Genomic DNA, 22,217 nt, shown 5'->3' on the forward strand with positions numbered 1-22,217 from the left:
CCCCAGCGCGCTGGCCCGCCCCGAGTGCGCGTGCGCGGCGGTTGCCTTGGAGACCGGGGAAGCGTTGGGCTGCAAAGACTAGGGCGCCAGCGGCTGGCGAAGAAGGAAAGAGGGGAGTCTCTGGCTGGGCTGGGGCCGTAGCGACGTCCGCCGCGAACCTGGGCCCCCCAGAGCTGCGGGGCGTTCGGTGTCGCCGAAGTAAACATGCACCCTGAGCCCTCGGAGCCTGCGGCAGGTGGTGCAGCAGAGCTGGATTGCGCGCAGGAGCCCGGCGTGGAGGAGTCTGCCGGTGACCACGGTAGCACAGTCCGAAGGGTCTGCAAGGAAGGTGTCGACTGCCCCCCAGGGAGGGCGGTGGGCGAGGGGCCGACACGGCTAGGCGCTCCAGCCCCCTTCCCACACCACATACCCGATCTTCACAGCCAAATAATAACAATAATAATAATGGTAGCAACCAACGCTCTGCAGTAGGGGCTTCTCTGGCCATTTCGTACTGAGGAGGAAACAGATACTTAAGAGGTTACAAAACTTGCACCAAACAGATAACCCTCGGCTAGTCAGTGACAGAACAGACTCGGCCGGGTGCGGTGGCTCACGCCTGTAATTCCAGCACTTTGGGAGGCCGAGGCGGTCGGATCATCAGGTCAGTCAGGAGTTCGAGACCAGCCTGGCCAACATAGTGAAACCGTGTCTCTACTAAAAATACAAAAAATGAGCTGGGCGTGATGGCGGGCGCCTGTAGTCTCAGCTACTTGGGAGGCTGAGGCAGGAGAATCGCTTGAACCCGGGAGGCTGAGGTTGCAGTGAGCCAAGATCCTGCCATTGCACTCCAGCCCGGGCAACAGTGGGAGACTCCGTCTCAAACAAACAAACAAGCAAACAAAACCCACCAGACTCAGGCCCAGACAGTCTGGGTCTCCAGAGCCTCAGCCCTTACCCACCACGCCATTCTCCCTGCTCCCAACTTTGATGCTTTAAATGTGTCCCTTTATTGCTATCACTATGTAAGATCAAAGGCTTTCTCCCCCTCCAGACTGCATGTTGTGTCAGGGCAAGACATCCTGATTGAATTTGGAGTCTAGTCCAGTGCCTGACCTAGGGTAGAGAGTCCGAATGAAGAGTTGGTTCTGGGGTCAGTGTGTGATCCCCTCACCAAAGTTTGCCAGAATGGTCTTGAAAGATAACCTTCATGGCCAGGCGCGGTGGCTCACGCCTGTAATCCCAGCACTTTGGGAGGCAGAGGCAGGTGGGTCACCTGAGGTCAGGAGTTCGAGACCAGTCTGGCCAACATATCGAAACCTTGTCTTTGCTAAAAACACAAAAATTAGCAGGGCGTGGTGACGTGCTCCTGTAATTCCAGTTACTTGGGAGGCTAAGGCAGGAGAATTCCCTGACCCCGGAGGTGGAGGTTGCAGTGAGCCAAGGGGGAGGCTGAGGCTGCAGTGAGCCAAGATCACACCACTGCCCCCCAGCCTGGGCAATGGAGCAAGACTCCGTCTCAAAAAAAAAAAAAAGGAAGGAAGGAAGGCTGGCTTCAGCTTCTGCTCCCACTAGACTTGGTGCCCTAAAGGAAACCTTTTAGTGATTACATTAAAAAACCACTTGATTTGTGTTCCAGTTTCTGAACCCAGGCAACAAATAAACCAGCTGATTTGTGTTCCAGGCAACAAATATATCTTAAGCATCAACTGTCCACATGAACCTTGTATGAAGAGCCATAGGGAACTGGCATTGCTCAGTGGAAAGACACTGGTCTTGGAGCGATTGACACTGGGTTCAGGTTGAGGCTCAGCAGCTGGCCAGCTTTATGGCTGTTGGCCCAGAGCTTAACCTCTCGGAGACTTAGTCTCCTTATCTGTAAGCTGGGATAATTATATAGGAGTATATGGAGAGAATTATAATTAAATGTCCCAGCATATAGTGGGCCATTATTAAATGGTAGCTCTTGTTATTAATTACATATTAATATTTATATATTGAGCACTAATTCTTTATTTTTTCCACAAACATTTATGTGTTGCTTCCTGTGGCTGGGCATTCTATGCAAAATTGATGAGTTTAAGAACCAGTCCCCACGCACACAGACTTTAGTCTTGTTCAATAGACCACACAAACACAGAAAGCAGCAGACAACAGCTCTTAAAGTTAAGTGCAGTTGAGTTGGCCAATTTTGAATGACCTTTAAAAAAATTATTCATTTGAATGTGCTCATGTTATTTTTATCAAAGATATTCTCACTATTTGTTTCTTTTCATGTGATTTTCCTTTTGATGATTTTTTTTTTTTTTTCTAAGAGATGGAATCTCACTATGTTACCCAGGCTAGATCTTCCTGCCTCAGTCTCCTGAGTAGCTGGGACTTCAGGCATGCTCCACTACACCTGGCTTGAGAAATTTTTTAAAAGACAAAAGAAAAAGAACATTAAAACACCCATGTTTTGCCAGCAAGAACTGAAAATGAGTAACATTTTATCATATTTACTTGAGGTCTTTTTTAATTAAAGAAATAAGCCCGCCCCCCCAAAAAATACATAAAAATAAATAAGGCTGGGTACGGTGGCTCACGCCTGTAATCCCAGCACTTTGGAAGGCCAAGGTGGGAGGGTCACCTGAGGTCAGGAGTTTGAGGCCAGCCTGGCCAACATGGGGAAACTCCGTCTCTACTAAAAATACAAAAAAAATTAGCTGGGCATGGTGACAGGTGCCAGTAATCCTAGCTACTTGGGAGGCTGAGGCATGAGAATCGCTTGAACCCGGGAGGCGGAGGTTGCAGTGAGCTGAGATCCCACCACTGAACTCCGCAACCTGGGGGATAGACCAAGACGGTCTCCAAAAAAAAAAAGAAGTAAAATATTTCACATAAAGTTGGTGTTCCTTTTGTCCCCTGTACCCCACCCCGTTTCTAATCCCATTCCTTTCCTCCCTTGTCCAGAATTTTATATGGATTCTTGCAAGCACTTCTCTATACATGTATGCCCTGAAACAGTGTATAGCATTGGTTTGCATATTTTTAATTTATATATGGTATCCTGTGCTTATTGTGAAACTTGCTTTTTTCACTCCATATACGTTTCTGAGAATTATCCCTATGGATAGATGTAGTTCTAGTGCGTTTTTCTCAAAGGCAGAAAAGCAAGTCATTGTTTTATGTAACCAGCCCCTATGGATGGACATTTACGTTGTTAACAGTTTTTGGCTTTTATGAAAAATGCAGAAACAAATCTCTTTGTCCATATTTTCTTGTGCAACTGTACAAGAGTTTTTATAAAGGATCTACCTAGAAGTGAAATTTACATAGTCTTTGCCAATGCTTTAACAATTGTTACACATTTAAAGATTACTGTTCTCTCTCTCTCTCTTTTTTTTTTTTTTTTTTTTTGGTGAGACGGGGTCTCACTTTGTTGCCCAGGCTGGAGTGCAGTGGTGTGAACACAGCTCACTGCAGCCTTGACTTCCCAAGCTGGAGTGATCAACCTGCCTCAGCCCCACAAGTAGCTGGGACTACAGGCACGCACCACTACATCTGGCTAATTTTTGTAGAGATGGGGTTTTGCCACGTTGCTCAGGCTGGTCTCAAACACCTGGGCTCAAGCAATCTACCTGCCTCAGCCTCCCAAAGAGCTGGGATTACAGGCCTGAGCCACCATACCCAGCCACTAAAGAATACTGGTGTTCTGTACTAAAAGTGGATGGTCATTAACCAAGCCGAAGTTAGGGGATATTTTTTGGTATATATCTTGATCTCTACAGACCTGATCTCTTTTATTTTACAGAAATTAATGATCCTAAGGAAATACGTGTGGGTTCTTCTGACACATCCTACCAAAGCCAGCAGAAACAGAGTGGTGATAATGGGTCAGGTGGTCACTTTGCATACCCAAGAGAAGACAGGGAAGATCGGGGCCCCAGGTATGTGGGCATACTCCTAATTAGTGCACGTTTATGGAGTAAGGTAGATGGCGTAATCACCGCCTTGTGTGGATAAGGAAATAGAGGCTGGTAGAGATTGAATTGCCTGCCCGGTGTCTGAGAATGGAGTGAGGATGGCACTGCCTCTGCCACACAGCTGAGCACACATTCTATTAAACTTTAATGCCAGACCTGCAGAGAGGAACAGCAGTAGTTCCTCATGACACCATTTAAAGTATTTTTATTAGAACATACAATGCAATTTTTAGGCCGGGCGCAGTGGCTCATGCCTGTAATCCCAGCACTTTGGGAGGCTGAGGCGGGTGAATCACAAGGTCAAGAGTTCGAGACCGGCCTGGACAATATGGTGAAACCCCGTCTCTACTAAAAATACAAAAAATTAGCTGGGCGTAGTGGTGGGCGCCTGTAATACCAGCTACTCGGGAGGCTGAGGCAGGAGGATTGCTTGAACCCAGGAGGCGAAGGTTGCAGTGAGCCGGGATCATACCACTGCACTCCAGCCCGGGTGACAGAGTGAGACTCCATCTCAAAAAAAAAAAAAAAAAGAACATACATTGCAATTTTTAAGAATGCTGAAAATAGGCCAACCATGGTGGCTCTTGCCTGTAATCCCAGTACTTTGGGAGGCCAAGGTGGGTGGATCACCTGAGGTCAGGAGTTCAAGACCAGCCTGACCAACATGATGAAACCCCCTCTCTACTAAAAATACAAAAATTAGCCAGGTGTGGTGGTGCATACCTGTAATCCCAGCTACTCGGGAGGCTGAGGCAGGAGAATCGCTTGAACCTGGGAGGCGGAGGTTGCAGTGAGCTGAGATTGTGCCATTGCACTCCAGCCTGGGCAATAGAGTGAGACTCCGTCTCAAAAAAAAAAAATGCTGAAAATAATATTCGATGAGGCCCTAAAATCTATACAAAAAAGAAGAAGAGAAAGAAAAGGACAAAGAGAAAAAGAAGAACTTAAAATAGGTATCAGGGATATAGGATGTTATAGAATTTTGGGCAGGAATGGATGTGGTAAAGAACTGTGAGAATATATTTTACAGCTGACAATTTGCAATAAGCTTATTCATATTTTCCATTTTAACAGAATGACTAAAAGTTCCCTGCAAAACCTCTGCAAGCAGCACAAGCTTTATATTACCCCAGCATTGAATGATACGCTGTATTTACACTTTAAAGGTAAGGACCTAAGAGAGGAAGTGCTTCACGTCAGGTGGAAAGATTCTGTCTAGCGGTATAAAAAATTACTTGCAGGGATCACCTTTAGTTCTCAGAATGTATCTAAGCAGGAAATTTCAAATTTTAGTGGAGATTTATGGAAAAGGAATAACATTTATTTCAAGAAAAAGTCTTGCCTGACCAGTTTACAAAGGAGCCACTGGCTATAGGAATACCAAGGAAACACATTACCTTTCATTGTTGTTTCCTAGGGAATTTTTTTCTTTTCTTTCTTTTTTTTTTTTTTTTGAGATGATGTCTTGCTCTGTTGCCCAAGCTGAAGTGCAGTGGCACAATCTCTGCTCACTGCAACCTCTGTCTCCAGGTTCAAGCAATTCTCCTACCTCAGCCTCCTGAGTAGCTGGGTTACAGGTGCCCACCACCACGCCTTGCTAATTTTTGTATTTTTAGTAAAGGCGGGGTTTCGCCGTGTTGCCCATTCTGGTCTCAAACTCCTGAACCCAGTCGATCCAGCTGCCTCAGCCTCCCAAAGTGCTGGGCTTACAAGTGTGAGCCACTGCACCCAGCCAGGACTTTAATTTTTCATACCAGAAAGTTAGTTTGTAAGTACTTTGGGGTTGGGAGGTATGTGTTAGGAAGGATTGCAGCTTGATGTTGGAAACAAATGATGAGGATCTTTGGGTGCCTCTTAGAATGGAGAGGCATGAGCAGGAGCCAGGGCTGGAGGCCAGTATCACATATCAGTGGAAGCTCAGGTTCACAGACAGGGCTTTTCCCAGCCTGAGGGCTTCCAGTCTGTGCTGATGGGGTGACCAGCTTGCTTATCAGTCCTCTCATTGTTCATTTGTTTCTTCAATAGCTGCTTGCCGGGAGTCTACTGTGTGCCCAGCACTGCTCAGTGCTGAAAATGCACAGAGGGAACCGGCAAATGTGCCTTTGGTGTCCTGGGGGATGGGACTGGCTATTATGAGGACGGTGCCATGCCAGGGAGACGCCCAAAGGGATCCAGGAGCACAAATGCCTTAAGGGGTTGGAACGACTCCTATGGGTCTCCTCACCTCCACTTTTGCCCGCTCCAAAATTCCCCACCCAGCATCCAAGTGTAGCAGTGAGTAAGATGATGTAGGAGGACAGACCCCCGGGAGACTGATATTTAAGAGGCGGGAAGAAAAAAGTAAAAAACCAGTAAGTTTGACTAAGTAGGGACAGAGAGGTAGAAGAGCTAGGAGAGAGAGGTGCCCATATTAGTTATCTATTGCTACATAATTAACTACCCTGAAACTTAGCAACTTCAACTCATGATCTCACCCAGTTTCTGAGGGCCGGGAACTCGGGAGTCATTAGCTGGGCAGTTCTGGCTCAGGGTCTCTCATGAGGCAGTAGCCAGACTGTCAGCGCAGCCTCACTCATTTGATGGCTTGACGGGGGCTGGAGAATCCACTTTCAGGCTCTAGGCCTCAGATCCTCATAGCTGTCAGCCAGAGGCCTTAATTTCTCACCACATGAGCCTTCCCATGGCAGCTGGCTTCCCTCAGAGCAGGTTACCCAAGAAAGGAAGCAAGGCCAAGACAAAAGTGGAGGTGACACTTCATCACTCCATTGTATGCTGTTGGTGTCAGGATCCACTCCTGTCTTACTGCATCGCTAACATGAAGGCATCGACACTAGGTGGGTGATCCAGAGAGCCTGAGGAGGAAGCTGGGAAAGGGGCACAGGGCCCGTGGGCCAGATGCCTTGGAATGGTCAAGGGCTAAGAGGACTGACGGTAGCATGTAGCAGTTAGGATCTTAGGGAGACTTTAGCCAGGTGGTTGCAGTGATGGTGGGATCCAGGGGAGAGCAGCAAGTTGGAGATGGCTTGAACAGCAAAGGGGGAGGAGATGGGGTGAGAGCTAGAGCAAAGACCAGGGAGAAAAACCAGAATGTCAGAAACCCAAGGGGACAAATAATCCAGTTTCTTCAACAAAAAATTGCAATGGAAGAAAGAGAGAGACACACACACAAACACTCTTAGGTTAAAAGTGACTTAAGGCCGGGCTTGGTGGCTCACGCCTGTGATCCCAGCAATGTGGGAGCCCGAGGCAGACAGATCAGAAGTTTGAGACCAGTCTGGCCAACATGGTGAAACCCGTCTCTACTAAAAATACACACAAAAAAATTAGCTGGGTGTGGTGGTGCATGCCTGTAATCCTAGTTACTTGTGAGGCTGAGGCAGGAGAATCGCTTGAACCCAGGAGGCGGTTTGCAGTGAGCCAAAATTGTGCCACTGCGTTCCAGCCTAGGCGACAGAGCAAGATTCTGTCTCAAAAAAAAAAAAAAAAAGGTTGGCTGGTCGCAGTGGCTCACACCTGTAATCCCAGCACTTTGGGAGGCCAAGGCAGGTGGATCACCTGAGGTAAGGAGTTCGAGACCAACCTGGCCAACATGGTAAAACCCCATCTCTACTAAAAATACAAAAATTAGCCAGGTGTGGTGATGGCGGGTGCCTGTAATCCCAGCTACTCAGGAGGCTGAGACAGGAGAATCGCTTGAACCCAGGATGTGTAGGTTACAGTGAGCCGGGATTGTGCGATTGCACTCCAGCCTGGGGGACACAGCCAGACTCCATCGAGAAAAAAAAAAAAAAGTGACTTGAGACATCCACAAATTACAAGGTTTGGACCTTATTTGTATGTTGATTCAGACAGTAAACAGTTTGGAAAAAAAGACAACAAAGAAATGTGACCAGTTACTGGCTATTTGATGATGACGTTGAGGAACTGTTGTTTAGACGTCACAGTGGTGTTGTGGCTATCTTAAAGAAAAAAAAAATCCTATCTTTTATAGATACTGACTTCAGCATGAAGACCTTGGAGCAATATGGCAAATACTTCCACTATAAAAATTTTTGTGGAGAGGGTTTGCAAGGAGGGAGAGCATCAGGAGGAATAGCTAATGGATGCTAGGCTTAATACCTAGGTGATGGGATGACACATGCAGCAAACCACATGGCACACATTTACCAATGCCACAAACCAGCACATCCGGCACAGGAACCCATCAACTTAAAATAAAACTTGAAGAAATAAAATAATCAAAATTTTTGTGGAAAAAAGATAGGATTTTAAAAAGTCTATCTATACAATGCCTGTGTTTAAGTGTATTCTACAACTATTTTAAATGTTACGTATGCTTACAGCAAGCTTGGAAGGTGAGAGAGAAAAATGAAAACAGATTGTTGGCAAGAACATGGGTGCATTTCTTTTTATTTTGCTCACCATTGATATTAAAATGTTTTAATAAAAACTTTTTCAGGCAACAAAATAAAGAACTTTAAAAAGTGTTGGTAATAGTAGGTCAAGGCATGAATTACACATCGATGATGAGTTACTAAAGGAAACTAAAAGATTTGTTTTCCTAACCCTAAATTTGGCTCATAAAACTGAAAAAGAGAACAAAACAAGGCCCACAGTTTGCACTAGGGTCAGGCCTGGTGGGAACATTTTCAAGGCAGGGTTACCCCCACTGCACCCCCACCTCCACCCACTCCCCACCCATGAAGGCCAGCAGTAGGCTCCACCCTCCCAGGTGGGTGATTCCAGCAGAAAGACTACCAGTCTTTTCAGCAAGACCCCCTAGGATTCATCAAAGTTGGTCTTGCTTGGCTAAGTGTGGCCACCCCCGAATGAGTCACCGTGACTCTGATAGGCTGCCCAGAGAGCTGTCGGGTGATATTAGGAAAAGGATGGTTCCTCCAAGAAAAGTTGTTACTGGAGGAAGGAGGTGTGGATGCCAGGTAGGCAGGTGTCTTAGTCCGTTTTGAGCTGCTGTAACAAGATACCATAGCCTGGGTGGCTTGTATACAACAAAAATGTATTTCTCACAGTTCTGGAGGCTGGGAAATCCAAGGTCAAGCTACTGGCAGATTTGGTGACTGGTGAGAGCCTGCTTGTTATTCTCAGATGGCACTTTCTTGCTGTATCCTCATGGGGTGAAGATGGCAAAGAAGCTCTCTGGGGCCTCATTTATGCGACCACTAATCCCATTCCTGAGGGTTCTTCTCTCATGACCTTATCACCTCCTAAAAGTCCCACCTCCTAATACCATCACATTAGGGGTTAGGATTTCAATGTATGAATTGTGAAGGGACACAGACATTCAGTCCCTAATAGTAGGCAAAAACAAGGGTGACCGTGACCCCTCTGCCCTGTGAGTAGGAGCTTAATTCCCACGTGCTTCCTTTTTGTTAGGTTTTGATCGCATTGAGAACCTGGAAGAGTACACAGGGCTGCGCTGTCTCTGGCTGCAGAGCAATGGAATACAGAAAATCGAAAACCTGGAGGCCCAAACTGAGTTGCGTTGCCTCTTCTTGCAAATGAACTTGCTCCATAAAATTGAGAACCTGGAACCTCTGCAGAAACTGGATGCTCTTAACCTCAGCAACAATTACATCAAGACCATTGAAAACCTCTGTAAGAGTACCCAGCAAGCAGTGTGTCTATTTGCCATATGTCCATCACTTTCCCCTGAGGGATGTTCTAAGCTTTTATATTATGGGCAAGAAGTGGTTTTTTGTTTGTTTGTTTGTTTGTTTGTTTGTTTGAGACAGAGTCTTGCTCTGTCACCCAGGCTGGAGTGCAGTGGCGCAATCTCAGCTCACTGCAAGCTCTGCCTCCCGGGTTCATGCATTCTCCTGCCTCAGCCCCCCAAATAGCTGGGACTACAGGCACCCACCACCACACCTGGCTAATTTTTTGTATTTTTAGTAGAGACAGGGTTTCACCGTGGTAGTCAGGATGGTCTCGATCTCCTGACCTCATGATCCACCCGCCTTGGCCTCCCAAAGTGCTGGGATTACAGGCGTGAGCCACCGCGCCCGGCCAAGAATTGTTTTTGGTTTTGTTTTGCTTTGCTTCTTTTTGAGATAGAGTCTTGCTCTGTCACCCAGGCTGTAATGCAGTAGTGCAGTTACAGCTCACTGCAGCCTTGAGCTCCTGGTCTCAAGCGATCCTCCCACGTCAGCCTCCCAGGTAGCTGAGACCACAGGCACGTGCCACCAGACCTGGCAAGTTTTTCTACTTTTTGTGGATATGGGGGTCTCACTGTGTTGCCCAGGCTGGTCTCAAACCTCCTGGGCTCAAAAGATTCTCCCGCCTTAGCCTCCCAAAGAGCTGGGATTACAGGTATGAACCACTGCACCTGGCCCAAGAAGCATTTTTATGCCTTTGTTTTTGACTTCTGCTGACCTTACCTTCCAGCCTGCCTCCCAGTCCTGAACACATTGCAGATGGCCCACAATCACCTGGAGACCGTGGAGGACATTCAGCATCTACAAGAGTGTTTGAGGCTTTGTGTCCTTGACCTTTCGCACAACAAGCTGAGCGACCCAGAGATCCTGAGCATTCTGGAAAGCATGCCCGATTTGGTAAAAAACAAAAACAAAAACAACGAAAAAGCACCACAGGAAACTGCTTCTATTATTTTCATCAAATATCAAGTCCTTTTGTCTTTTCTCTCCTTCCTGCCTTCCTTCCCTTTTTCACACTTTTTTCCTCTTTGTGTTTTTAGCTGGAGTATCTGAAATGCCAGATGTCGTATTATTTTACCCACAAATAGTTCAGTGTGTACCTCTAACAGATAAGGACTTTTTTTTTTGGTACGGAGTCTCGCTCTTCTTGTTCAGGCTAGAGTGCTGTGGCACGAACTCCACCCACTGCAACCTCTGCCTCCAGGTTCAAGGAATTCTCCTGCCTCAGCATCCCGAGTAGCTGGGATTTCAGGTGCCTGCCACCACACCCAGCTAATTTTTGTATTCTTAGTAGATTCAGGGTTTCATCATGTTGTCCAGGCTGGTCTTGAACTCCTGACCTTGAGTGATCCACCCGCCTCAACCTCCCAAAGTGCTGGGATTACAGGCATTTTTCAAGGAAACCAGGTCCTCTGTCTGGTGTTACCCACATTCTGGATTTAGCTGATTGCATCCTTGTGGTGCCACTTAACATGTTCTGCTGGCCTTGGTATTTCCTGTAAAATGATATCGGAGCTAGGGGCTGGATGGTATCCAGGCTCAATATTTCACCTTGAGGTGTGTCAGGTTCTTCCACTGCCAGCTCCTCACATCAGGGAGCGTGTGATGCCTGCTTGCTTCTCCTTTTGTTGTTTTAAGATTCACTAGTGGGTTCAGATGTTGTCAGCCTGGTCCAGCCATTATGAAGTTCCCCGTCAGTCCTTCTCCCAGTTATTTTAGCAGTCACTGATGAACATTGCCTAGATTAATTATTTAATGATGAGTCACACAATGACAGCTTTCCAGTTCTCTCACTCTCTCAGCATCTGTTAGCTAGAATGCTTCTACACTTCTACAAAGAGCTTTCATTCGCCAACTAGTGGTTCATGCAGTTCATGCAGAAAAGGCCAGGATCAATGTTTGGCCCTTTTATTTATCGTTTTTCTTTTCTTTTCTTTCCTTTCCTTTTTTTTTCTCTTTCTTTTTTTTTTTTTTTTTTTTTTTGAGACAGGGTCTTGATCTGTCACCCAGGCTGGAGTGCAGTGGTATAATCATGGCTCACTGCAGCCTCAACCTTCCGGGCTCAAGCAATCCTCCCATCTTAGTCTCCCAAGTAGCTGGGAGCACAGGTGCACACCACCACGTCCAGCTAATTTTTATATTTTTTGTAGAGACAGGGTTTTGCCATATTGCTCGGGCTGGTTATTAATCAATTTTCAGTAAAATGAATTGAGACCCTGGCAACCTCTCATGGTGACAATGAAACCTTTCTATTTTCAGTATCATTATGAACACATACATTTATATATACAGTATTTGACATGATTTAACTCTTGCTATCACTTTAATTTTTCATGTTCAAATTTTCCCATCCAGGTGAGGTATGGTGGCCCACACCTGTAATCCCAGCACTTTGGGAGGCCCAGGTGGGCAGATCACTTGAGGCCAGGAGTTTGAGACCGGCCTTGTCAACATGGCAAAACCCCATCCCTACTAACAATACGAAAATTAGCTGGGCATGGTGGTGCACGTCTGTGATCTCAGCTACTTGGGAGGCTGAGGCATGAGAATTGCTTGAACCCAGGAGGCATTGCAGTGAGCCGAGATCTCACCACTGCACTCCAGATAGAATGTGACACTGTCTCAAAAAAAAAAAAAAAATTCCCGTCCTTTGGGCTTGAGAACCCTTCAGGTTGCTTCCTATGTCCTTTTGAGTCCTCGCTAGTAGCCTTTGACAGCCTCCTTGCTTCTTAGTGTCTATGTGTTGTCGTGTGTACTAGGAAAAAAAATACTAAAACTAGCACACAAAAACCTTGAGTTTATTGTATACCGCTTAGGGTATTGATAAACAAGGAGAAAAGTGAGTCAACTGAAAGCAAATCATAGTTCAGGAACAATCTGTAGTGTGTACTATCAAAAGACTAGTTTAGAACTGCAGCGCATGGTGAGAATAGAAAGCTCTATTATATTATAATCCCCCCGTTTGTTCGCTTTTGTTTTGGCTGGGGTTGCCATAAGTACCCGGTGGCTTAACCAATAGAAATTTATTTTCTCATAGCCGGGCACAGTGGCTCACGCCTGTAATCCCAGCACTTTGGGAGGCCAAGGCGGGCAGATCATGAGGTCAGGAGATCAAGACCGCCCTGGCTAACACGGTGAAACCGTCTCTACTAAAAATACAAAAAATTAGCCAGGCCTGGTGGCGCACACATGTAGGCCCAGCTACTCAGGTGGCTGAGGCAGGAGAATGGCGCGAACCTGGGAGGCAGAGCTTGCAGTGAGCTGAGATCGCGCCATTACACTCCAGCCTGGGAGACACAGCCAGACTCCGTCTCAAAAAAAAAAAAAAAAAAAGAAAAGAAACTTATTTTCTCATGATTCTGGAGTCTGAAAGTCAAGAGCAAGGTGTAGGCAGGGCTGGGTTCTCCTGAGGCTTCTCCTTGGCTGGTAGATGGCCGTCTTCTCCCTGGGTCCTCACATGGTCCCTCCCTCTGTGCCGTGTGTTCTCTGCGTCCTACTCTCTTCTTCTAAGGACAGCAGTCAGATTGGATTATGGCCCACCCTAATGGACTCATTTCAACTTCATCACGGTTTTAAAAGTCTTCTCTCCAAATACAGTTACATTCTGAGGTGCTGAGGGTTTGGACTTTAACATGTGAATTTTGATTAAGACACAATTCAGCCCAGAATCAAAGCAGATTGCTTTATGTTAATAGTTGTTTCGTGACTGCCTTTAAATCCTCCCCACACCGTTTACCCCTTTATTGCTGCCTGGGTGTATTGTTCCCACCACCCCACCCTGTGCAGGGTAACTACATTTTGAAATGGTTCACCCTCATGTTGCCTTAAGCATTCAACTTCTTTTTTTTTTTTTTTCTGAGATGGAGTCTCGCTTTGTTACCCAGGCTGGAGTGCAGTGGCATAATCTCAGCTCACTACAGCCTCCGCCTCCTGGGTTCAAGTGATTCTTCTGCCTCAGGCCCCTGAATAGCTGGGATTACAGGTGCTCACCACCACACCCAGCTAATTTTTGTATTTTTAGTAGAGATGGGGTTTCACCATGTTGGCCAGGCTGGTCTCAAACTCCTGACCTCAAGTGATCCACCCACCTCAGCCTCCCAAAGTGCTGGGATTACAGGAGTGAGCCACCGCACCCAGCCCCACTAAGCATTAAACTTCTTTGAGTTTCTTAAGGCAGTAGAGGAGGCGACAGTATTTAAAGATGGGGGAGGATGGCAGGTCGGATTGCTGAGCCCCTTCCTGCTCCCTGGTCCTAAGTGACAGCAGGGAGAGCTGTAAGCCGAGGGAGAAGGGCCGTCCATCCTGCGGCACTCAGCAGAGGTAATCAGGCACTCCCCATCCTTTCCCTTAGTCACTGCTGCTTCTCTGTCTAGCGGCTGTGTGCGTTTTCGTAAAATGGATCCTGGCTGGGAAGAAAAGAAAACAATCAATTAGGCAGAGATTCATTTCAGTAAAAGAGGTCGGGTAGCAAAACTAATATAATCAACTGCACTCAGAAAAAGCCTCAGGAAATGTTTTCCAATATTGTTCTGGAGGGACAATGAGCTCTAAGATCTGAAGTTCATGCGGAAGAAAGGGCTGCTGAATGATCTAGACAGCTCTGATAGCGTGAGAGCAATGGAAACCTTACGATTTCTCCCACCAAGTCACCAGGACGGGATATTGGCACTTCTTTTTTGCTCAGAAAATAGATTTTGTTCATTTATTCTTAGTGCACAGCACATATAAAATAATTCAATCGCATCTTTCAGTAATCATTTTGGTTCTGCTTGTCTTCTTGCAGCGTGTACTGAATTTGATGGGAAACCCGGTTATCAGACACATTCCTAATTACAGAAGGACAGTCACTGTACGACTAAAGCACTTAACATACCTGGATGATAGACCAGTGTTTCCAAAGGACAGGTAAGAAGAGTAAAGCCTTCTGATCATATTTTAATATTTAATAGTTGACCATGCTTAATACTAAACTTTTAAAATTTCTGATTCTTGAGCAATTTCACATACCAAAAATGTTCTTTGGAAATAGGCTTGATGGCTACATAGTTGACTGTAATGGGAATTTGAGCACTTATTCACAGATTTTTATATTCCTTTGATAAGTATCTTTGTATCAGTCGTTTACCTCTTTGCTGATGAGTTCCTTGGAATGGAATTTTTGGAGTAGTATCACTGCATTGAAGAAAGTGGTTTCAGACTTTGTAAAAACTCTTACAAATATTTTCTAGTTGTTTTCTAGAGAGTTTGTACCAATTTACAACCTCACATAACATAACCATGAAAGGAAATCTTTGCCAAGTTAGTTGATGGGTGAAGATAGTACCCCATTGTTTTAAATTGCCATTTCTGGAAAATTGATGAAGTTGGGCATTTTTTTCATTGTTATTGGACGCTTATATTTCCTCCTTTATGAATATTCTGACAGTGACTTTTTCCAAGTTTCTTTTTGAAGTGCTTTTCTTACCGATTTGTAAGAGCTTCTTTAATATTAGGAACATCGTACCCTGGACTGCCATGTTTATCGTCACTGCTTTTATCTGTGTTTTTAACTTACTTTTAAATTTAGATCAATTTAGTCATTCTAATTAGAATAAAATATCAGTCATATAGGCTACTTGACGAGAAGTACAATCTGAATTTTGCATTATACAACATTTAAAATATATGTAGCTTGTAATGTGTTTTTAAACTCACAAATTTAAATCAAACTAACAAATATTTCAAATAGAGCTTCCACTTTAGCCAGGTAAGAAAACCAGGGCCAGGCGTGGTGGCTCACGTCTGTAATCCCAGCACTTTGGGAGGCCAAGGCAGGTGGATCACGAGGTCAGGAGATCGAGACCATCCTGGCTAACACGGTGAAACCCCGTCTCTACTAAAAGTACACAAAAATTAGCCGGGCGTGGTGGCGGGCGCCTGTAGTCCCAGCTACTCAGGAGGCTGAGGAGGAGAATGGCGTGAACCCAGGAGGCAGAGCTTGCAGTGAGCTGAGATCGCGCCACTGCACTCCAGCCTGGGAAACAGAGAGAGACTCCATCACAAAAAAAAAAAAAGAAAGAAAACCAGAAGACCTGCTCCTGGGAGGTTCAACAGAAATTGACCCAGCTCCCTGGGCCCCAGGTCTGGGGGTGGTAAGGACCGGGAGAGCAGCCAGTGTGCAGGGGTCTGGCTCCCAAGCCAGCTCTGCAGCCACGAGCTACGTTACAACCTTGAGGGAGCTCCCTAATCTCCCTGGGCTCACGTTCCTCATCTGCAGCGTGGGGATGAGAATACTGTTGCCACAGGGTCCTTGTGAGTGCCTGTGAGCAACATGCAGGACTCCGAGCAGGTGCTGGGCTCCTAGGAGTGAACCAGTGGGAGCCGCTGCCACTGAAGATCCTGCTCCCGCCCCAGGGGCCATGCTGAAGAAAGTAACATGGATGTGAGCAATCGGAGCCACCGCCCTTTACAGCATAGCCCAAGACTCCAGCTCAGGAGTCAGATTAACCTGGCTTGAGTCTTTTTTTAGAGACAGAGTTGCACTCTGTCACCCAGGCAGGAGTGCAGTGGCGCGATCACTGCAGCCTCAAACTCCTGGGTTCACACAAGCCTCCCAAGTAACTGAGAATTACAGGCGTGCACCACCAAACCCAGCTAATTTTTAAGTTTTTTGTAGAGATGGGGGTCTCACTATGTTGCCAAGGCCGGTCTCAAATTTCTGGCCTCAAGTGATCCTCCTGCCTTGGCCTTCCAAAGCTCTGAGGCTCCCAAAGCCTCACAGGCCTGAGCCACCACACCCCTGGCGTTGAATCTTAATCCAACCACTGACTAATTGTTTGACACTGGGCACTTGCTGTCGTCTAGGATGCAGCAGGTATCTGCTCACCTGTCATTTTGTTAGAGCACTCTCCATGACCTATCTAAATAGTACCTTCTCCACTTGATGTCTCTTCGGCCTGATTTAATTTCCTTTTAGGACACATCAGCCTCTGGCCTATACTCATTTCTTTGTTTAGGATCTGTCTTCCCCGACTAAAAGGGCTCCTCTAACAGAGATCAGCTCCTACATTCACTGCTGGGTCCCCAGCCTCTAGAACGGTGCCTGGCACGTAGCAGGCAACAGATAGGCCTTTGCTGGCTGTCTGCTCTGAGATCAAAGGGTCTGAGGTTTTCTCACTGTGTGGTAAATGGACTGGAACATGGTTTCTTCTCCTTGGCATGTTCTGTCTCAGTGACTCGTGGTCTTTCTCTGCTATAGTATATACTTTGCAACACCCTGTCTGACTATTTCCAAACACCTGTACCTTTGATTTTACAGCAGGGATCTGCTTCTTCTCTCTGAAGGTAAGCCTCCTGTTTTTAAACCACCAGACTTTGTTTTTCAAGTAACAACTTTGTTGAGGCATAATTCACATACCATACAGTTTACGTATTTAAAGTGTACAATGTGGCTGGATGTGGTGGCTCACGGCTGTAATCCCAGCACTTTGGGAGGCTGAGATGGGTGGATCGCTTGAGGTCAGGAGACTCCCTCTCAAAAAATAAAAAATAAAATAATAATAAAAAACAAAGTGTACAATGCAGTGGCTTTGAGTATATTCGCAGAGTTGTGCAACCATCACCACAGTCAATCTTAGAACATTCTCATCACCCTAAAAAGGAAACACTGGCTGGACATGGTGGCTCACACCTATAATCCCAGCACTTTGGGAGGCCGGGGCGGGCAGATCACCAGGTCAAGAGATCGAGACCATCCTGGCCAACACGGTGAAACCTCATCTCTACTAAAAATACAAAAATTAGCTGGGCGTGGTGGCGGGCGCCTGTAGTCCCAGCTACTTGGGAGGCTGAGGCAAGAGAATTGCTTGAACCCAGGGGGCGGACGGAGGTTGCAGTGAGCCAAGATCGCGCCACTGCACTCCAGCCTGGGTGACAGTGGGAGACTGTCTCAAAAAAACAACAACAAAAAAAGGAAACACCATCCCCATTAGCAGCCAACCCCCTATTTCTCGCTCCCTGAAGGCCCTGGCAGCCACTCCTCTGCTTTCCCTCTCTGTTGATTTGCCCATTCTGGACATTTCATATAAATGGAGTCACCTACCATGTGGCCTTGTGTTTCTTTCACTCAGCATCCTATTGTCAAGGTTCATCTGCAATGCAGCGTGTTCCATCCAGTACTTCATTCCTTTTTATTGCCAAATGATACTGCATTTTGATACACTACATTGTATTTGTCCATCAACTTTCAGAAATTAGGGTTGTTTTCACTTTTTGCCTGTTGTGAATAATGAAGTTTTTGTGTGGACAGCTGTTGTCTTCTCCTAGGTATGTATCTAGGAGTGGAATTTCTGGGTCATACAGGGACTTTATGTTTTATTTTTGAGGAGACACCACATGGTTTTCCAAAGCAGCTGCACCATTTTACATCCCCATCAGCAGTGTAGGAGGGTTCCAATTTTCCTGTATCCTCACCAACACTTCTGGTTGCCTGTCTTTTTTTTTTCTCTCTCTCTCTCTTTTTTTTTTTTTTTGTTAAGATGGAGTCTCGGCCTGTCACCCAGGCTGGAGTGCAGTGGTGAGATCTCAGCTCACTGCAACCTCTGCCTCCCAGGTTCAAGCAATTCTCCTGCCTCAGCCTCCCTAGTAACTGGGATTACAGACATCTGCCACCACGCCCAGCTAATTTTTCTATTTTTAGTAGAGACGGTGTTTCACCATGTTGGCCAGGATGGTCTCAATCTCTTGACCTCGTGATCCACCCGCCTTGGCTTCCCAAAGTGCTAGGATTACAGGTGTGATCCACCGCACCTGGCCCTGTCTTTTTATTTCTAGTCCCCTGGGTGGTATGAAGTGGTGTCTCATTGTGGTTTCCATCTGCTTTTCCCTGGTAGATAATGATGTTGAGCATGTTTCATGTACTTATTGGCAGTTTTTATATCTTCTTTGGAGAAATGCCTGTTCAGTTTCTTTGCTGATTTTTTAAAAATTAATAGACTTTTTTTTTTCTTTTTTTTTTTTTTTTTTGGGACAGCGTTTCGCTCTGTCGCCCAGGCTGGAGTGTAGTGGTGCAATCATGATTCACTGCAGACTTGACCTCCTGGGCTCAAGCAACCCTCACCTTTCAGCCTCTTGAGTAGCTGGGACTGCAGCAGGTGTGCACCACCACGCCTGGCTAGTTTTTGTGCTTTTTGTAGAGACGGGGTCTCGCCATGTTGCCCAGGCTGGTCTGGAACTCCTGGGCTCAAGCAATCTGCCCACCTTGGCCTCCCAGAGTGCTGAGATTATAGGCATGAGCCACTGCACCTGGCCTAGACTTTATTTTCAGAGCAGTTTTAGATTTACTGAAAAATTGAACAGAAAGTAGAGAGAGTTTCCATATACCACCCACCCCCACTGTTTCTCCTATTTGTAACGTCTTACATTCGTGTGGTACATTTGTGACAAGCGATCAACCAATGCTGGTACCTTATTATTGACTGAAGTCCATCATTTCTTTAGGGCTCACACTTGGTGTTGCACATTGTATGCGTTTGGACAAAGGTATCATGTCATGTATCCCCCATCACAGTATCTCACAGAATAGTTTTACTGCCCTCAAACCCTCTGTGCTCTGCTTATTCATCCCTCCTACCTCCTCAGCCCCAACTCCTGGCAACACTGATTTTTTTGGTGTCTCCGTGGTTTTGCCTTATCTAGAAAGTCATATAGCTGGAATCACACAGCATATAGCCCTTGTGGACTGGCTTCTTTCACTTAGCAAGGAAGTTAGGCTTCTTCCATGACTTTGTGTGGCTTGACAGCTTGTTTCTTTTCATTGCTGAGTGATATTCCTCCATCTGGGTGTGCCAGAGTTTGTTTATCCATTCACCTACTGAAAGACATCTTGGTCACTTCTAGTTTTTGCCAATTAGAATAAAACTGCTGTAAACGTCCATGTGCAGGTTTGCGTGTGGACATGTCTTCAACTCATTTGGGTAAATACTTAGGAGCACAATTGCTGGATCATATGGTAAGAGTATTTTTAGTCCTGTAAGAATCCACCACACCATGTTCCAAAGTGGTTGTACCATTTTGCATTCCCACCTGGAACAAGTGAGCGTTCCCAGCACTCCACATCCTCATTAGCACAGCGTTGCCAGTGTTTTGGATTTTAGCCATCTTAGAGCCATATCATGTTATCTTATTGTTCTAATTTGCATTTCCCCGAGGACACGTGATGTGGACCATCTTTTCACAGGCTTATTTGCCATCTGTATATCTTTTTTGGTGAGGTATCCTGATCGTTTGCCCAGTTTTTTATTGGGTTGTTTCCTTATCTTTGAATTTTAAAAGTTCTTTGTATGTTTTTGGATCCAAGCCCTTTCCCAGTTATCTTTTTTTGCAAATATTTTCTCCCAGTCTGTAGCCTGCCTTTTCATTTTTTAAAACTTTGCTCATTTTGAAATTGTGTCATCTTTTTATTAATGAGTTGTGAGGTTTATTTATATTTTCCAGGTACAAGACCCTTATCAAATATATGATTTGCAAGTATCTTCTCACATTCTTTGGGTTGTCTTTTTACTTTTTTTCGGTAGAGACAGGGTTTCGCTATGTTGCCCAGGCTGATCTCGAACTCCTGGGCTCAAGTGATCCTCACACTTTGGCCTCCAAAGTGCTAGGATTACAGGCGTGAGCCACTGTGCCCTGCTGGTTTTTTTAAATAATACGTTATTTATGGTATCCTTTGCATGACAAAAATTTTTAATTTTGATGGGGTCCGATTTCTCTATTTTTTCTCTTGTCACTTGTGCTTTTGGTGCCATATCTAAGAAGGCTGTGCAGACCGTTCCACCTTAAATAATAAAATTTACATGTGGAACTTTTATCCTTGCAGTCACGTCTGATGCTCACTTTGCTTTGATTTTGAAGAAAATGAGCAAGTTGATCAGACAGTGTATGTTTGGAGTTCACCTCCCCTATTTATGTTTCTTTGTTTTTTTAAACAGAGCTTGTGCGGAGGCCTGGGCTAGGGGAGGGTACGCAGCTGAAAAGGAGGAGAGACAGCAGTGGGAGAGCAGGGAGCGGAAGAAGGTCACGGACAGCATTGAAGCCTTGGCCGTGATCAAGCGGCGGGCGGAGGAGAGGAAAGGACAGAGAGAGAGCCAAGAGAGAGGTATGTGCTTGCTCGAAGACAACAGCCCCAGAGTTCCTTTGAGATTAGGCAAGTCTAAGCTGTCAAACCCAGTCTTTCATCTTGGGAATTTTTTTTTTTTTTTTTTTTTAGACAGAGTCTCGCCCTGTCACTGAGGTTGCGAGGTTGGAGTGCAGCAGTGTGATCTTGGCTCACTGCAACTTCTGTCTCCCGGGTTCAAGCAATTCTCGTGCCTCAGCCTCCCCAGAGCTGGGATTACAGGCACGTACCACCATGCCTGGCTAGTTTTTTGTATTTTTAGTAGACATGGGATTACGCCATGTTGTCCAGGCTCGTCTCGAACTCCTGGCTTCAAGTGATCTGCCTGCCTTGGCTTCCCAAAGTGCTGGGATTACAGGCGTGAGCCACTGTGCCCAGCCTTGGATTTTCTTTTTTTCTTTTTTTTTTTTTTTTGGTGGGGACAGGATCTCACTCTGTTGCCCAGGCTAGAGTGCAGTGGCACAGTCTTGCTCACTGCAACCTCCACCTCAAGCGATCCTCTCACCTCAGCTTCCTAAGTGGCTGGGACTACAGGTGTGCACCACCATGCTTAGCTAATTAAAAAAAAAATGTTTCTGTAGAGATGGGGTCTTACTATGTTGCCCAGGCTAGTCTCAAACTCCTGGGCTCAAGTGCTCCACCCACCTTGGCTTCCCAAAGTGCTGGGATTATAGGCGTGAGCTGCTGCACCTGGCCAGGGGTTTTTTTAAAACCATTTCCTCACAACCTGCAGATCCATCTGCAGTTGGCCTCACCCACCTGCCAGCACCAGTGAGAACCTCGAACAGTGATGAGCTGTTTCAAACCACTTTTACTGATTGGAACAGTTTTTCAAAATAAATGATGTATTAGTTTTCTGCGGCTGCTGAAAGTAGGAAAACTCAAATAGGTTGTTTTCTTCTACCACACTCTCAACACTCAGCACACTTGTGGTCACGAAATGTGCAGGGTGTCCCCACACACACCAGTTGTCTGACAACAGCCGGCTGTCCTACAATTAATTTCCATCCTGACACTAACCCCACAAGTGATGGGCAATGGTCCCGCAAGATTACTCTCCACTTCCGATGCCAACTGCGAGTCTCAGGGTGTCGCCTGTACTTCTAACAGAATGGCTATAAAATTAGGGTTCCCACGAACCTCTCTTTGGGTTTGATAATTTGCTATGACGGCTCACAGAACTCCAGAGAACACTTATATTTTCTGTGTTATTATATTAATAAAGGATAAAATAAGGGATGCAGATGAACAGCAAGATGAAGTGGAGCTTAGGGAAGGGTCTGTGGGAAGGGGCAGAGCTTCATACCCTCTCTGGCCACACCCCGCTCCAGGTACCTCCAGTGTTCAGCAACTTGGAAGCTCTCTGAACCCCACAGTTCAGGGGGTTTTCCAGAAGCTTCAGCACGTGGGCATGATGGATGATTAACTCCATTTCCAGCCCCTCCGCCCTCT

At 46.0% G+C, this 22,217-nt stretch overlaps 1 protein-coding gene across 6 annotated transcripts in view; it reads left to right on the forward strand.

Moving 5' to 3' along the window:
- Positions 1–5: 5 nt before the first annotated feature.
- The window catches only part of DNAAF1 (dynein axonemal assembly factor 1), a 35,073-nt gene continuing 12,861 nt past the window's right edge, over positions 6–22,217 (forward strand). For 4 of the 6 annotated variants that reach the window (XM_054534208.2, XM_054534206.1, XM_054534207.1 and 1 more), the window contains exons 1-7: positions 32–328; positions 3,773–3,908; positions 5,019–5,110; positions 9,339–9,560; positions 10,347–10,513; positions 14,400–14,521; positions 20,581–20,747. In XM_054534208.2, coding sequence (XP_054390183.1) covers positions 205–328; positions 3,773–3,908; positions 5,019–5,110; positions 9,339–9,560; positions 10,347–10,513; positions 14,400–14,521; positions 20,581–20,747 — 1,030 coding nt within the window. In that variant the 5' untranslated portion in view covers positions 32–204. Of the gene's footprint in view, positions 329–3,772; positions 3,909–5,018; positions 5,111–9,338; positions 9,561–10,346; positions 10,514–14,399; positions 14,522–20,580; positions 20,748–22,217 lie in introns of all 6 variants that reach the window. The other 2 variants (XM_054534203.2, XM_054534205.2) reach the window with 2 other exon arrangements.

The sequence above is a fragment of the Pongo abelii genome, chromosome 18 (genome assembly GCF_028885655.2).
Source record: "Pongo abelii isolate AG06213 chromosome 18, NHGRI_mPonAbe1-v2.0_pri, whole genome shotgun sequence".
NCBI classification, from domain to species: Eukaryota; Metazoa; Chordata; class Mammalia; order Primates; family Hominidae; genus Pongo; species Pongo abelii.